The sequence below is a fragment of the Lichenostomus cassidix genome, chromosome 3 (genome assembly GCF_008360975.1).
Source record: "Lichenostomus cassidix isolate B80296 chromosome 3, HeHo_3.0, whole genome shotgun sequence".
Classification (NCBI taxonomy): Eukaryota; Metazoa; Chordata; class Aves; order Passeriformes; family Meliphagidae; genus Lichenostomus; species Lichenostomus cassidix.
Window position 1 is genome coordinate 97,297,958 of NC_139483.1, and position 18,552 is coordinate 97,316,509.

The 18,552-nt window shown below is 40.1% G+C and overlaps 1 protein-coding gene across 3 annotated transcripts in view; it reads right to left on the bottom strand.

The window, feature by feature from the left end:
- Positions 1–17,445, bottom strand: part of MBOAT2 (membrane bound glycerophospholipid O-acyltransferase 2) — a 91,906-nt gene extending 74,461 nt beyond the window's left edge. The window contains exon 1 of one of the 3 annotated variants that reach the window (XM_085056823.1): positions 17,262–17,445. In XM_085056823.1, the coding sequence (XP_084912949.1) occupies positions 17,262–17,333 (72 nt within the window). In that variant the 5' untranslated portion in view covers positions 17,334–17,445. The remainder of the gene's footprint in view (positions 1–17,261) is intronic. The other 2 variants (XM_085056822.1, XM_085056821.1) reach the window with 2 other exon arrangements.
- Between the last annotated feature and the right edge of the window lie 1,107 nt (positions 17,446–18,552).

The following is an 18,552-nucleotide window of genomic DNA, read 5'->3' on the forward strand; positions in this document are numbered from 1 at the left end:
GACAGATCACTTCAGTAGGCTGCGCAGAAGCAGAGCTCAATGAAGTGCATTGCAGTGCTATGTAATTGGATAAACAGCTTGGTTGCACACTGCATTTTCTTCTTGTACATTCAAGTAGGATAGTTTCAGAAATTCTTCCTCCCTTCAGGCCACTTATTCTAGAAGATAGAAAATTTTCTTGTATATTAAATATTTAAAAACATTAGGACACTAAAAGCAAAAGTGGAATTGAATAAAACTAAACCAGTGAGTAAAAAGAATTGTTCTGATTGTGGCCTGAAAAAAAGTTAACAGTAAGGGCATGATAAAGAAATAAATTCCTCACATACAGCAACTCCTACTAAAAGTGGCTTAAGTTACAAAAAGCTGGATAAATTACTTTATTTAGAAAATAACATTTCTTACTTCATAGATTTTATTTTTTACCCACATAGAAAACTGCCTAACAATTTTCCATGTCTAATAGTGGCATCCCAAGCCATCACAGGCAACAGCTTGGGAACTACTGCTTCAGGTCATAAGCACTTCAATACAAGAAACTTGCACATCCTGCATGCTTGACTGGTCCTCTGCACAACAGTGTTTTAGACTGTTTGATGTCACTTAGCTGAAATACATACTTAATCTTAACACCACAGAGTACAATGACAATCCTATTTTTATGTTCCTGACACCAGGCCTAATACTGATGTTTGCAGCAACACAGTGCACACTTGCAGTACTGTAATTCAGCTCGTCCATTCCTCTATCATTTTTCAACCAAGGTTCAGGGCATAACAGGTAAAGGTCAGAGTACACAAACATTGTCATTTTTAAAGTAGCAATTAAACCAACAACTATAGAACCCTCATTCTTGTGAAAACAGAACCACTCCAAAACCTGTGCCACCAAGTTAAAGCATTAAGTGCTAGCAGGGAAAGAGACTCAGAAGGCAGGGCTGCTCTTTTCAAGAGGAGCAGTTCCCTAAACTAAACCATCACATACACTTTTCCATCCATTCCCTTATTCCTACATTTCTATTACGCTTTTAATGGTATTTGAAAAATCCTAAATAAATGAGGAGGTATTCTTTCAGGGCATAACTTGACCTGTTTTCTCTCCTTTATAAGCAATGATGCAAATGAAACAGAACGAGGTTTATAACTCAAGATGATTCCATGGATTTAGTGGAAAAGTTTCATACAACAGTCAAGTTAATTGAACCACTGAAAGGGAAACAAACTGATAGCATTTTAGAAAAGAGGGCAAGAAAGAAAAATTAAGGCAAAAAAATTATTAATTCACTATCAACATTTGTATGACTATTACAGAAATTATGCTATGTATCCCAAAAAGCATGTTTCTGACCCAGAGAACTCACACTGTAGACAGACTAGAAGGAGAAGGGAGACGGAGAAGAAGATTGCACATTCACAGATATGCAGCGAAGCTGAGGTGAAGAAACAGAGGGAAGCAATGAGCATAAATACCTGTCCTGAAGTGGACACACTTGCACTGCTGGTTTTACGGAATGCCCAGACATTAGTGCTTTGACTGCAACATAGATAATTTACCAACTGGTATCACATGGTGTCCTTTTCCAGGTTATCACTAAAAGCAAGATAGCAAGACCCAGGGAGAAAGGAAAGTCATCACCTGGCTCCTACTATTACCACGACAAAACGTAGAAGTGCTTGGTATTTCTGATCTGTATCATCAACTCTATAGGAAGTGACACTAATTTTTGAATTTCACAATTCAGGATGAGCCTGCAGGTTTAGGAATGTGTAAAATCCTCATACAAAAACAAAAAGAAAACCTGAGGAAGAATTCAGCAGGTAAGGAGTGAAAAGGGGGTACCTTTCTTGGGCACTTGCTCTTAGTTTAGCTATTCACTCAATAATAAAATCCCTATCTGAAAAACAGTATCCCATTAAAATAAAAACAAAGAAACACAAAAAAAAAAAAAAAAAAAAAAAACCAAAAAAAACCCCAACACACCTTCCCCAAGAAGAATATTTTGAGAACAGCAATAAAATGCAGGATAATGTACCTTTAGATCAACCTCATGAGCCAATTTCCAGGGGTGTGAATTCATTACGTCAGTTTTTTTAAACACAAAATTAAGAGATCCAACCACCAAAAACCTGCTCCAAACCTTCCTCACAAATGAGAAGCCAAAACCACCAGAGGGTATTTTTAAAATGCTCTTCCCAAAAAGTGCACAAACATAAGCATACTTGGAAATCTAAGGCATCACCACAATGGTCACACACGACCCTGCATTCAGTCTGTACTCTTACCAATCCCATCTGTATCCCTGCCCCACAGCACACCAAAATGCAGATTATAAAAGCACCAACAGTTCTGCTGAACTTGTAAAGCTCTCAAAGCTTTAAATATGTATCTGTAAAACCAAGCCATCCAGCAGTTAAGATTTGAAAGCCATGCAACTTGAGTTTAGCCTTTATACTTACTTCTGACTATATTCATTTTGCTGCTATATCTTCCCCAGCAATACTTCTGATTCATCAGCAAATGGACAACTACCCAGTTTTTGGCCTCATCCTATGACCCATTAAATGCTTACCATCTGCATTCTACACTGAATATAAAAACCTCACATTTCTCCATAGACATGTTTATGCAGATCTGTCCATAACACGGGAAGACTACACACAATAAATGTAAATTTTGCAATAATTTTATAAGATCAATATTCCTGTTCCTGTTCTAAAAATGAGTGACTAGCACAAAAATTATGGAAGTCCAAAGGGTAAAATAAATGCCCACTAACTTTGGTCGCCCAATTTTAGACACTCAGCGCCTAGTTTTTCAGCCAGTACTTTTAAAAGAACTTTAACTGGAGCTGTGTTTTGAAAATACAAATTCAGCTACTATTTTCATTATCCAGCATGCCTATAAATCAGGCCCAAAGTATCTCAAAATGCAAGCAAAATTTAAAATCATCACAACAATCTATCTTTTTTCTACTGTTTCTCCAGCTCACAAAAAACTCTGGTTTACTACTGATTTGCATTCCAAATAAAGGAGCTCGTATGGAAGAGTTTGTGAGCACTGCTGGGCAGTGTTACAGTCACAGAGGCAATCTTCACCTGAGACTTATTCTGACTTTGGAGCATCTGCTATCACAAGCTATATATCCACTTGCTAAACATTTTGAATAGTTGCCTTCTTCCATTTTAAAAGAAAACACAGTATTTCTACAATAAAAACCAAAAGTTACCTGTCTGCCATTACCAGTGGTTTTCAGTGCAAAGCACCTATTTCTACCACTTGTACTCATTTCCACATGGAAAAAAGATTAATCCCTTACCAATACTACAGGAAGTAGAATGAGAAACCTGCTCTGTGGGCTTCCAAATTTCATCCCATGTGCTTTCAACTCCAATATATATGCATGCCAATACATACATCTAGACAGTGTTTTAGTTCAGATCAGAGAGGGGCTCTGAAGCCTTCCAGTTATCTGCACTTTACATGCTTTGGCAAGCGCTGAGCAATGGCGTCTGAATACACAAACCTGATTTCTTTTAAACTACACCAAACTACAGTATCTGCTCCAAAGGCAAGTCAACATTTAGCCCATGGACTAACCTAGGCAAAAGCAGTATTTCCCAAAATTATTATGGCATCCATGTTGGATCCTCAATGCCAACCACTTCATCCCACAGAAACACTTTTCTTGTACCACACTACATGATTTAGTAAACAATGCCAGAATTTAACATTCAGCCTTTTCCTAACTCCATCTCCCATCTTAAGCCACGTTGACCAGTGTCGAATTGACAGCTTCATTGCATCCACACACTGAGATGGATGAAGAACTGAAGATATATAGATTGCCTTGAAAGGATAACAAAAATCATCTGTCTGCCTAGGAGACAAAAGGAACAGATAACATTCAGACAGCAAATGAGCAGGAGCAAGAGATGGACCTCACCATCTTGAAAGCTTCCATGAAAACCAGGTACTCAACTAAACAGTGATTTTGTTACATACACAAACTTCAACAACTGTGAATGGCACCCTGATGTCCCTTTTGAAAACTTATGTCAAGCTGTTATAACATTGTGAGTATGGGCAAAATACAACTTCCAAATACAACATGACTTGGTCAGATGTGAGCAAAACACCCACAAAAAATAAAGACAATGTGTTCCCTAAAGCTGCATGATGAATTATTCAAACCAAATTGTTATGTGCCTCCTCAAAGTCATAAAACCTGTTCCAATCAGCAGCTTCAATTTTAGAGAAGAAATTGAAAAAAAACAAAACCAAAAACAAAAAAACCCAAAACCCAAGATACTTTTAAAGCTGAGACTTTGGGCAGGGGGGACGGGGAGGAGAATATTGCCATAGAATGGCAAGTTTCATCCAGAGCAGTTATAATTTAGCACATGTAAAAGAAAACAAGAAGAATTCTTTATTTCTCGTCAGGTACAGGAGATCAACAGCTCAGCCTATAACACCTCAAAATCTTACAGAGAGAGGCATGTGCAATGGAAAGTTATATGCACATAAGAATAAAAAACGTACAACTATAATGTAAATTATCAGCACTAGTTATTCAGCAATGAATAATGCAAGTGTGTGTTAGATATACTAAGCTATTACAGACCCTGCTGTGTGTAGCCTAGCAATTTCAAAATTAAATCCACTATTTTGGTTCAAAATGAGTAGTAGAAGCACTGCAGTTTATAGGCACAACTCATGCCAAATGTAATAGTAAAACATGAGCACAAATTCACAGTTTTAATATTTGGAGTAGCTACATAAAATGCAAATCCATGATATTATTATCTGCACCAACCACTACATAAGATATTTTCCATTTTCATGACTTCTGCAGAAGTCAATAGAAAGTTTATATTATAACTTTTAAAGACATTTATTTTAGTATTTAAAAAGAATTAAATGTAATTTATGCCAGACTCTTGTAGAAATGAAGTCATTGCTTAGGAAAAAGTATTTAAGGGATCAATTCTTACCATAAAGAAAAAAAAAAAAAAAGAAAAAGGTCACCAACTGCCACAAGGATTTTCATCATCAAGAGGTAACTCTAGCATAACATTGGATTTGAACAGCTGGAAATCTCCAACTTTACAACATAAATTAGCAACTTTAATAAATCACTAAAGAAATTTAAGTCCACATTAAAAAATTATAAAAGAAAAGTTTATTTCTTTTATGAAACTAATTTTGATATATGCAAATTTTATCTGCTAATTCTGATTTGAGGTTAAGCTTCCTCTTCGTATTTTAATAACAAAAGCCAATTGCTGCAGTCAAGCCCTCCAGAATCCTGCTGCTTCACAGCACAAAAGGCATTTGCCTCATTCAGAAAAGCAGCCAAAGCAGAGAGAGAATTTTACTGATACAGATAATTCCTAACTGGATGGCACATGTTCATCATACAGACCCACAAAGCCTACTGAAAATCCACTGAAAAGCAGCAACACGATGTCATGAAGTTCTGCTTGCCAGCTGTGGCAAGGTACTAAGAGACACCCAAAAAACAACATTTATTATAAAATACCTCACAAAAGAAATGGCAGTTTAGCAGGTGAAGCACCAAAGATGACTCAGGAATGGTGCACTTTACTCTTTCTGCCAATGACCCACACAAACTCTTTGGAAGTTGCCTTGTCTTGGTGCTTCTCTATTTTCTCATTTTTAACAAATTATCTCCAAGAAGAAAACTAAGTATTCAAACATTTAAAATGCAATGGATGTCTGTAGCCTAAATCAAACACTTTGGATGAATCAAAGCTGATGTGGGGCTTTTGTTTGGGATTTTATGTTTTCCTGTGGATTTTTGTCTGTTTGTTGTTTTGTGGGGGTTTTTTAAAGTTATTCTCGAAAAAAATATGGCACTTCTATTCTTATTGCTGATGAATTAGGCTTTGAAAAAAAGATTACCCAGATAGAAGCAGAAGCACTGAAGCCTACCTGACCATGTGCAGTGCCTAAAGTAACAGGTTTAAGATGCAAGATGCTTCACAGACAACAGCCAAGAACCTGCAGATATGACAATTCTGCAGATAGAGATCTAGGAGTACTCTCCCCCTCCCCACCTTGGTACATCTCCTCCCTGGAATTCAGTTTTTCTGAGGTGCAAGATGCCAGCATTGCTTGTCTCCCTGTCCATAGTAATTTTTGGGCCTCCATTCTACCTCAGAAACAAAGTTACCACATTATCCTTCCTGCTTGATCTGACAGGACCAGTGAGCAAGGGAGCTGAGCACCATTCTTCTTCTCCCACCTTTAGCTCTTTTTTTCAACATCCAAGTTTATTAGAGAAAAAAAGACATTTTAGGAAAGAAAATAGAATACAAACTACAAAACCACTTTGAAATGAGTTCTTGCAAAAGCAGGAGATGAAGACAAAATAGAATAATGTACATACACCTTAAGAAGACCTTAAAGCTGAGACTGATTTTTTTTTTTTTCTAAATCTGTAGGGCTACTTTAGCATAACATTTTAAATACAAACCTCTTCTAGCACCACATTTGTTGGCACATACTTGTCAAAAATTGCCAAACCTTATCACAATTAATGAAGCATCAGTTGTGCCTTGCTCCTCAAACATTATTTTCTTGTTCCTGCTCCAAGTTAAGTCAAAACTATTTCCCTTTCCCACCAAAACAATCAGTGGAGGAATGAAAAACATCTACAAGAGTTCACTAAAAGCTGCTTATAATATACAGGAGAGCTAATGTTTCTCCACAGCAACCGAATAGCACTAATGATGGACATTCTCCTACCCAATTTCTAACCATCATCCAGTATAAAAACAACTTGTACAATTATCCAACAAATGCCTAATGCTTTCTGCAAAGAAATGATGAGTGAGAATGACTATGATTTGAAACCAATGTCAATTTTCCAACTATTACCTGAAAATCACTGCACTAATATTAAAGGAAAAAAGGAAAAAAAAAAGTAAATAACATTTTCCACAGTAAAGATGAAACAAGTGATTCCATTACAAGGATCAAAATCAAACTGCTTGGTAATTTTCTTCAATTTATTGGGAAATGTGAGGAAGAGGAGTTCAGAGATAGTGGCAAGGATATTTGATAAAGTTGAAGAATACTTAGCAGTAATGCAGAGAATGTTTCTTTTCTGAACAATAGGAAGAAACAAGATTCCTCTTTCAACTGAAAAGATCCTAAATCTTGCAAAAATGCTTTCAAATTCATTTTTTATTCAATTAATACCCAGTGTCTTACATGACGAAAATATAACTGATTAACACTCCTGCCCTGAATTCTCAGCCTTGCTTCATGGGTGAAACATGAAGAAATGGAAGATATGCAGCAGTGGTTATTTTAAAATCATATCAGTATGAGAGATGTTTGTATTAAGCCACTGTGTTCTTTGTAGCAAAGACGGTATTACTGAGTGTTCATAGAGTATCCAATGTGAAGGGACACTTTTTCAGATGAAAATTCCAAGCACAGCCTTCTAATAGCTGCCACTTCCTCGAAGTCCATGGTCTAACCATTTCTGTTAGTCAACATCAACATCACTGGCAAATGCTTTTTAACATTGGACACATATACTTCATCTTCCCATTATTTTATTGGCAGCAGAAAGGACTTATTCATCAGATTCTAAATGCTTTCTTTCCAAACTGGCTTCAGTCCAAAACATCCAATCCAGTTATGACATAGTGTGTTGGTTTGAAAACAAACCAGTGGGAGATCACAAGTCAAGATTGAAATTAAAAATAAGTGAAATAATACAAGGAAAAGCACTGACAAAGTCAGATACAACCTAACACCCTGTTAGGGTGGTAGTAGCAGTCCAACTGAAGTAGTCCAGTTGAAGCAGTGATCCTGTGAAGGTCTAGTCTCCAGCTGAAGATCCAGTAGTAGCTCTCGTCCTCTGGGAACCCAGTAGACAGGGCTAGCTCAGGCAGTTCCAAGGCCAGGTTATATCCACGTGGGAACACCTGGCTCCTCCCTCCTCGGCAGAGCATCTCACAATGGGATGAGATAAGTCCATGAGTCACACGGTGGGTCCCTGATGGCCCATTGCCTGTCATGCAGGGTGGGTCGTTAGCAAGTGATAATAGCTAAGGATGGCCCATTGCCTGTCATCCGGAGTGGGTGATAGCAGCTAATGGCCCACAGCTGGTGGTAATAGAATACTTAACTACATCAATATTGCAACCTAGGACACATAGGTTAGTAATAGTATTTCTATTTCCAGTATTAACTCCCAGTTTCCAATTCTTATGTATGCTACAGAGAGCGAAGCACATCATGAAGAACATGATGAAGGCAAGAGTAATCTGGTTTGTGCAGTAAATGAGCATCAAATCCAATAAGCTTTTTCAAAGAAAGCTTACTAAATCATTACCCAGAATTACTCTAAGAAAAACTGTATGACTAAAGATGTAAAATGAAACACCAGTGTACACATTTCATAGTGAAAACAACCAAAACTAATTCATTAAGGATAGAAAGATAGTGGCTGAAGGGTGTTCTCTCTGATGGGCTCTTAAGGATTCAGCATTATACATACTCAGTTGTCAAATAAAAGTCATTTATTCACGGGAATACCCAAAATCTAGGAAGCAAGTTTGATTCAAAGGTGAAGTAGGCCTAAGAATGCTGGCTTGGTTTTTTTGCTTGTGTGTTTTGTTTTCTTCTCTCTTCAGAAACAATAAGGACCTAAACCACTTGCTTCTGTTAATCAAAAACTGGTTTGGCCAGTTAAGGATTGCAGATCTCAGACTACCAGGGAAAGAAGTTTACAACATCAAAACAACACACAGCCCAGCATTATGTTGGCAAAACACAGTTCCAAACAAAGACCAACTCAGTTACTGTGTTTTTAAAACCATGGGGTTTTATCACACACTCACACACAGTGCACATGCACATAGTGAGATGGACACAAAATCTCTATTCTGTCACATGTATCAGTATACTGATACCAAAATCAGCTGGAAAATAAACTAACATAATTTGAAGTATTAAAAAGCAGGCATTCTTTATTACAGTGCTGGATACTTTCGGAGGACATCGCCTCTAATCAAATGTGTGCCTTAAAGCTTTACAACAGGGTATTTATTCTATCATGATCATACATATTCATTAAAATGTACTTCCTAGCTAATACATACACATCCTTTTCCCTAGAACTCATTTGCATGCACCTGTCTCCTACTGGAAGCCCTTTTATGGTCCTAGAGGGTTATCTAAAGGGGTCTCAGGTGGTGTACTCAATGAGTGCCTCAATATTACAGGTGACCTTTCCTTGAACTTTTCTTTGGGCATGTGCTGTTACTTGTTATAGAAATTTGCCCAAAAGCCCACTATATTCCTCATCTGTTTATCCACTGGTTCCAGCCACATTCATCGTCCTGTGTGTATCCTTTTACTCTTTTTTTGCTAGTTAATCTTTAAGCTCCATCTAGCAACTCCAGGGGAACCGAAAATTTCTATTCTCTGTGTTGTCTATTGACACAGGGTATTCAAATGTTTATTTGAACAAGTTTTTATTTTAATGCCCAGAGAACCACTGCCATGTCTGAAATTTTGCAAAATTTTTACAAGCTAATCACTTTCCAAGCCATTTAAAAATACAGTAAAATAACCAACATCTATGGAGGTATGCTTCTCAAATGCAACCAGAAACTGACATTTTATCAATTAAGATCAACTTCACCACAATTATATTCTGATGGTATGCAAGAAACTGAAATCCATCTTAAAATAAGTGACAGACATAGCAAGTAACAGTCTCTTGTCCCTACAGCATGCACAAATCTGGTAATAATAATAATTTTAATTAGGAACTACAATAAATATTTCCCATCTTAAAAATGGTCAGCTTCTCAGTGCTCTCCATGGGGAGGGAAAAAAATAGGAGAGGGCTTCACTACACTCTCCATTGAATGAACTACTGTCCACCTCAGTCTGTCTTCCTCCATGTCTATTATCCTCATGCTCTTCCCAACTCAGGAATCATCCCCATGAGATCAGCCAAGCATCATCTCCAAGCACCACATCAGCAGCCCTTTAAACACCTGCAGTATGCAGCAATCTGTACAAGTAATGAACACTACTTTGAGATGTTGCATCTTTTCAAAATAATTCAATTTTTTATAATATTTTAGTAACATTTAGAATTATACTTCCATATTAAAATATTTTATCTGGCTTTTTATATTCAAAGCTATTACAGAAAATTATTTGCTAATGTAATCTAAGGGTAGACCTTTTACAAATCTCATAGCCATCACTGAACTTTGAAAATGCCTTCAGATTTGTGGTGGCCTCAAATTCCTTAAAGGTCACTTTAACTGGAAATAGAAGAAAACACCAAAAGCCCAACTACAGAAAATCACACCATTATAGCCAAACCAAAATAGCTTCTTCACCTTTGGATATATTATTCTAGAATAAAAAGCAGAGCTATGGAAGTTTTCCTTTGCAAAAGATGGCTTAGCGACCAGAACGATCACTTAAAACACGTAGGCATAACTAGCACTTATCTAAATTTGCAGACAAATTGAAATTCTCAAACAGATCTGTTCACTTGAACAAGTGCTAAAAGACCAGCAATGTTGATTCAACTGATGTTGAATTTAAAGTACTTCCCAAAGGAAAGAAGGAAAATGAAATACCCATACTGAAGAGCTACATTTTTGTTTCCTTGTAACTGTAAAATGGACACATCAAGCAAACAGGTTTTCACTTGGGTATGTGCAGCCATTCTCACCTTTCAGGAGAGAATAAAACTCCAGTCTAGACTCACGTTGTTCAAAGGCTTGGAAAACAAGGAAAACTCTGGGCAACTGTTGCTCAGGAAAAGGGCACATTAGTCAAAATAATAAATGTGAAGAAAGCATTCTGGAATTAAGGCTGCAAAGGATGTATCACAGTGCTTCATTAGGGCAACATGGGAACAGGTAAACAGGAGTTAAAAGCCAGCAAATGTCAGAGCTACTGAATGATAAAGATGACTCATCTATTTCAATTTTGTCAATTTTCATAACTCTTGCCTGAAGTCAGCACAGTACTCAAGAAAAAGCCCACAGAGAGAAAAGATGAACATAGCTCTGGTACAATAGATTTACAGCAGTAACCCTTCAGAAACAAGCAGAAAGCAACACAGTGGTAACCATGCACTCAGTAAAAAGTGACTCTTATCTTCCTTACGCCTTACTGGTTTTTTCTTCATTAGCCTGCTCTTTGAGCACTCCACTATTTCTTTTCAACATGCAAGAACTGCAGTATTTTCATAGCAACTTCTGACCTCCATTACGGATTCAGAAATGGACGCCCATTTTGGATTCAGAAATTCGTTCTGTGTCATGAGCACAGGTGAGTGTTCATATTTACACCACCTCAACTTCTTGCAAAAGGATGTAAAAAACAATGTGACAAAACAAAGCAGGTGACTATAAGCTGTTCAGATAAAGCTGTTCAGATAAAGAGCGTTTAGCTTAGATGTTTCCTGCAGAAACCTTAGGTATAACTATATTTGAGTTTTTCCACCACTTTACAAAAAACTGGAGAAAGCATACCCAGTATGAAAGTGTGTGAGAGAAAAAAATTCACTGCTGCTTCCACAAAAAGTAAAGAATTAAAGCAGCTCTGTAATTAACATCCTCACAACAATACTCATGAACCTGAATTACAGAGATATATTTCTTTCTTGCACTAAATCTTTGTTTCACTTAGAAAATGGCCCATATTTTCTAACACTGTAACCAGTGTCTGCTTTCTTTTCCAACTCTGTTCATGACAGATTCCACCTCTTCCTTCAAGACAGTCACTTTCTCTTGTCAATTTTTCCTCTTATCCTAACAGTTTCATCCTTCTCCACATATTTTTCTTGCAGAGTGAACTCTTCACCTGTTGTTTGCTGACTAAGTCAACACTTAATGACTAATACTAAGATCTGGAAAAGGTAGCACTGCAGAGGACCCTTCTGATGATATATTCCCTTCCTTCCCATAGTTCAAAGGGAAGTTAAGAAACCAGTAAAAACTTGGCTAGCAAATCCAAACAATTCAAAACATCCAGTCACTGAGAACAGCACATACAGAATGAAGAACAGAACTTTATTTCCAGCTTTTTTTTCATCCACTACTGTCTTCATCTATTGTCATGGGAGATCAAGCTTTGCCATCCACCCTTCATTCTCCTGACTGCTGCTAGTAGCACATAAAGGAAAGTACAGGGCAAAGTAGGAGCACAACTTGCTTATCCTACCACTCCCTTGCCTTCAGTGTTTGCATTTTACACACCCAAGAACACTCACTTTACTCACATCTATTACTCATAAGTTTCCTGGGTCACATCCGAAAAATAAGTAACGAGCTGCTCTGTGTTCCACAACCATACATGAGGGTCTAAGAATCAATGAGGAAAGAAGGAAACCGAGGACATTCTTCACTTTATTCTTTTTTCTAGTTTTACAATCCTTCAGTCAAATGTTAAGCAATCTAAATTCTGGACAGTTTTACCAGACAAACATTTTGATATCCATTCCATGTTTAGACAAAAAGGTTTTCATCAGGCTAAAACATATCAGCCCTCGGAGGCTACGTTATGTTGCCTTGGCAGAAAACAAGGCATCACTAATGCTCAAAAGTTTGTGAAATAACAGATCTAACTAGGAGACACACTCAGGTGTACGCTGCAGGCAAATCAGGCACATAATGCTTCTCAGCAAAATTCCCTACATCACCTCCAAGCCTTGCCTTTTCCCCAAACTACAGCTGTGCTCATCTCCAAGGCACCAAAATAAAGGAGAAAAAATTGCTAAATTGCTTTCTTACATCATATGCATACAAGAAATAAATATTTTATAGATATATGTACAAGGAAAAAAATTCCTGCCCACTCTCCTTGAGGGCTTCAAGGTGAAACACAGGCTCAACATTCGTCAGTGCTTTTATGTGGAACCAAGTGTGTTGAGGGCATGATGAAAGCAACTTGGGTAACTCTCTGCAGAAGGAAGCACATGCAGAAAATTATGTAAAGGTGCAGCAAACTGGCTTATGATAACTAAATCAAGGAAGTTTGTGTGGTTTATACAATTCATGTTTAGGAGGACTTGAATTTTATGTGTATTCTTAATAAAAAAAAAGATCAGTTTAGATTCTTTGAAGATTGATAGCACTCATGGAGAAAATTATATTTAATCTATACAAATAAGCAAACTTAACCAAACAAAAGCTAAAACTAGAATGGGAAAAAAACCAAAAAACCAAAAAAACAAAAACCAAGAAAAGTGTGGAAATCACACAGAACTCTTTTTCTTTTGTTGAGAAAACACTGCTTATTTTTACATCCTGGAATTTGAGTCAAGTGCATAATCATAAGCATGACACTTTATTCTGTCCACATATCTTCACATAGTTATACTGTTAGCAGCTGAAGCCACATCCTTTTCCTGTCTAGAAGATAACCACTGGAATTACCTTAGTTCAGACCATATTTCAGGGTCTCAAGATCAATCTCTTAGACAACTCATGTAAAAAGTTGATGTTCACATATTGTCATATTCAGTCTCCTATCTCCCCAGCTCAGCTATTCCTTTACTACAAGTTACCTGTTTCTACAACAAATGAAGAGCAGTAATAACCCCTACAATTTCTGCCCATTTTCAGTAAAAAAATTCTGCTCCCTCTGGTGGAAGCAGTGAAAGTAAAGATTATTCTCTGAACTGCCCTAACCCCACAGAGACCAAAAAGCCAAGAACGAAGCTTTGATCTCCTAGAATCATTGTCACAGCAAGTTTAAATCTTTCCAATTTAATGACAAATAAGCTGACACATCATCAAGATAAGCCATTTGTCAATAGAAAGTCAGCAAGATAGTGATAGAATTGGACCAAGGTCCAACACATTATTTGTCAAGCTTCACCTTAGTAAAGAAGAAAGAAGCAGACACACAAATATGACATGAGAACAGACAGGAAAAATATAAGGCTAGGTGAGAGATGTAAGTACAGTAAAATAATTCAAGTTGCAACCTCAATGCATTATGCAACATGCGGTACTCTAGCAGCCAAGTTTTTATGATAAGCCTTCCCATACTTCTCTTGAGAAGCTGTCCAGGTGGGATGGACATGGCTACCTTTATCCCTTCTCTCCCCTGAGAAGACACAAGGAATATGCAATACATTAATATTTATTCACTCATTCATTAACTTTAAAGACCTAATGTGACACAGCTATTGACAGAATGCTTCCTTTGCTGGGCAACTAATTTGGATTCTCCAAGATGAGAAAAGAAACAGTTTTTATGAGGCTTTTCACTCCCAAGCAGTGACATTTTTTTCCTACTACAAAATACAAAAGAAAGGTAAGTTTGCTCTAAGTTCTTGCTCCCACCGAGCATCTTCTCTTTCATCAAATGCCTGAAAATAACAATAGAAAAACTGGCACAAGAAGCCTATGAAGAACATATTAACTTCTCCAAGGAGCCATCTCGGTTAACTTGGTGTAAGACAAAACAAGAGCCAAAGGAAGGGTTAACATTGCAACAAGTTACTGCCCAATACCTTGTTAGGGGATATACACAGATGCAGAAAACAAGTTCTTCTCCATTCCTTTAGTTACCTAGTACTCTAGTTCCAAGAAATAAGGTCTAGGAACAGCAAATTGTTAAAGCAACAAAGCTTTTCTTTTCCAACACAGCTGAGCCCATCAAGGAGACTGCTGTGCCAAACAGCTCTGATGGAGCTCATCCTTCATCTTTTGCACTGATCTGCAACTAGCACATAACCAACACCATTCTCAAATCTCTGCCTCTAGTTCTGCCAAGCATAAAGTAAAAAGGTAATCAATTTCTCTCACACTTGATCTACACAGAGATGTGGATCCGATTGATTATTCTTAGAGATAGCAGCTCCACCTTGATTTTAAATTTCTACTTCCATCCTCTGCCAAATAGGTGATGTTCGCCGTTCGTTTGAACACTAGAGAGTAAGACAACATGGACACCTGCTACCTTGATTTGTCTTTCAAGAGTTAAATGTCTTAGCAGAGCAATTAGATAGTAATGCCTTAAACCTAAATCACAATTCAAGCAACATTTTGGATAAAGATTAGTATCTACTTTTGGTCAAAACTGAAAATTAATGGAGAAAAAAAAAAGCTATCAGTAGTTCTGAGTGCTGATATTATACCAGAGTGCTCATGTCAAGCAGCTGCTATGTTGGTATGACTGTAGTCATAGTACAGATTTGGAGCAAGTACTAGAAACAATGTACTAACCAGAAAACTTTCATTCTTCTATTTTTTTTCAAAGCAGTGCTACATTTTCATTCTGAATACGCTTATAGTATCACCAAATGTCATGTCTAATCTTTGAGCAAACACACCAAAGAGTATCAGCACTTTCTTTTTCCTCTCTGCCCTCATTCCCTCCTTCGCTCCCTTTGATTTGATTACACTGAACACAATTCACATTCTTTCTGTATTACAAACTTACTATCAAGATAGACTCTTGAGCTGAGGTTACAAAAAACTAACTTTGCTTTTTATCAGATTATTTTTATAGGTGTGTTTTCCTCAGTGCAGCATAATTCTGAAGCTCTTCAATTCACGCTCCAGTCACAACCAGTGCTCTTCATACACAAATGGACCCATATTATGTACAAACCACTGATGTCCAAAAGCAATGTATGTCTGCCTTCCAACTGCTTATAACAAATCTCCTAATCTACGTGTTTAGCCACCCTCCATTGTGCTTACCCCCAAAAGATTTACAAGAGCTCCAAGTGTACTTTATAAAAACTTCTTGGCTCTACAGGAACATCTGTTGCAAAACATTCAACACAGGGAAGTTTTCCAGGCTTTGATAAAAAGTAACTTCAGTATCCTCAAAATGCCATACCTACAATATTAAAACAATTCTGGTAGTAGCCACACTATGTCATAAAACAATTCAATATATGACTACTAATATGAGTAGATAATCAGCTCTGACATGTTTTACAGTACCCTGCAGATGCTACACATTTTATGGAAATAAATACATGGCACCTGGCAAGAACAGCTTACAGCCTGCAGATATGAGGCACCAAGCCACGTGGTGCCATCGATCCCAGCCACAGGTATCATTGCAAGGGGTGCCCAGTATCTATTCCATCACAGCAAGCTCAATTTCAACCTGTCCATTTTATCAGTTTTCTAGAAGGTACTTCTTCCCGTATATCCTTAGCCAAGGTTCCATTCAAACAAACGGCTGAGGAACAGGGGAAGAAAAAAGAAGCTCAGCCACTTCCAAAACACTTTCACTAGGCATGCTCCTTCCTCTGAATTTCATTTCCAGGTACTTCTCTCACTTACTAGGTGTATTTTCTAAAACCAAGCCATCAAAGTCTCCCTCTACTGAAACACAGACTGTTTTCTTTGATGTATTTCACTCATAGACACAGTAATGGAGCCTTTAAAAAAAAATAATAATTCCTAACACGAAATTTCTTGGTGCTGCAAAATTTATATGAGGAGTTACTTCAGATTACTTTTCTTATGTATTCCTAAAGACATAAATATTCTGTAGATTTAGGAGGTCTAGACCACTTCCCCCATAAACAAACATTCTGGTCCAACGTGAGTGATTAAACTCAGAAAACCTCAGCTTCCCAATCTTATTCTGTTATCTACTGATGTTATATGAAGACACCAGGATTAAGAGCCTTCAGGAATTTTTATATCACTTGGACAATAGAGACCACAAAAACGCTCTGCCTACAAAGTACATACGAATTCCCAGCAGCATCGTATGCGGTACACATTATTATTTAACACCGCGTGTAAACCCCCCTGGCAGGCGCATCCAGGCGCAGCGCGCTGCTTTGCATTTGCAATTATTACCCAACCTTTGCATCCCTCCAGCTGATACCGGCCCCGTTTCCAGCTGCGGATCCACATCTGGCCGACGCACAATACAACAAGTTGGGGAGAGGCAGGCCAGGCAGGACAGGGCGGGATGCGGGCGGGATGCCGGACAGCCGGGGCGGGCGCGGAACGGGCGCACCTGCCCGCGGAGCGCGGCCGCCGCCCCGGCGCCCCCCGCCCGTGGGTGCGGAGGGGAACCGCGGCCGCCGCCCGCTCCGGCTGCTGCCCGCCCTGCCCCGGCCCCGCGGATGGATGGAGGGGCCGCGGGGGGACGGGGCGGGGCGGGACGGCGCGGAGCGGAGCGGGGGCGCGGAGCGGTCCCTCCCCGACGAGCCCGCGGGAGCGGCGGCGGGCGGGCGGGCGCCTCCCCATCCTCACCTGGTCGACGGGCAGGCGCACGGCGTTGCTGAGGGGCTGCAGCAGCGTGGAGCCCGTGGTGCTGGTGGCCATGGCGAGGCCGGGGAGCCGCTCCCCGCCCGGGCTCCCGCGGCGGCGGCAACAACGGCGGCGCGAGCGGCCCCAGCCCCGCACGGCGCCGTGACAACAAGGGGCGGGCGCGGCCCCGCCGGTGAGCGACAGCCCCGCCGGCCAATCCGCGAGCGGCGCCGCCGAGAAGCGCCGGGCGGGCTCGCCCAATCCCCGCCCACCGGCGGGCGGGGCGGGACGGGGCGGCCCCGCGGCGGCCGCTCCGCGCTGAGGGCGGGCGGGAGCTGCGCGCACCGCGCAGGTACCGCGCAGGGCCCGCGCCGTCTCGCTTGCTCCCTACCTGCGCCAGGAGACGTTGAGGTTGGACGTTATAGGGAATTTCTTCGCAGAAAGAGCGATTAGACATTGAAATGGGCTGCCCAGGGCGGTGGTGGGGTCACCGTCTCTGGAGGTGTTTGAGACCACTCGGCGCCATGGTCTGGTTGACATGGTGGTGTTCGGTCATAAGCTGGACTCGATGATCTCTCCTGCTTGGTGGATTCTGTGCTTCTGAGCTCTGACCAGCGCCCAGGTGCGCGGGGTGAGCGCTGAGGGCGCGGGTGGGTGATGGATGAGGCACCTGAGGGGAAGCGGCACCTTCCTGCGCGGGGCGGGCGGGCAGAGAGCGCAGTGCCGGCGGGTCGGTGCCCTGCGGCCCAGGTGGCCCTGAGGAGGTGCCTGGCGCTGAGGGTGTGTGGGCGCAGGCACGGGCTGAGGAGCTAATGAAGAGCTCGGCCCACGTCCGGCTCCGAGCCCTCGCCCTTTCCCCAGAGGGGCACATGGTCTCTCAGCAGCGGCGTCCGCAGAGCTGGATGAGTGATGGATACACACAGGGCGTGAGGGTGGCCTGGAACGCTGAAGAAGTTACACAAAAAATGGATTAAAAAACCCTGTTCTTACAACCACCCATGGACTTAAGGAAGTCTGTCTGTCACGGCTATGAGACACAATTTTTAGTTTATTATTGGCCCGTTTCTTAAATCCAGAAACATGAAATGGTAAAAGTGTCAGTACTTCTTCAGTGGGTTCAGTCTAGCAGTGCTGTTTCCTGAAAGAAAGCAAGAAGTGATGTGGTGATGACAATAATACTGAATTGGTGTGCAGCACAACGCTTCTACCTGTTCAGTGTGAAAGAGAGTAAGGACTTGAGTGAAGGCATCACATGAGGGAAGTGCAGCAAGCTCTAGCAGATGAGCTTCTGCAG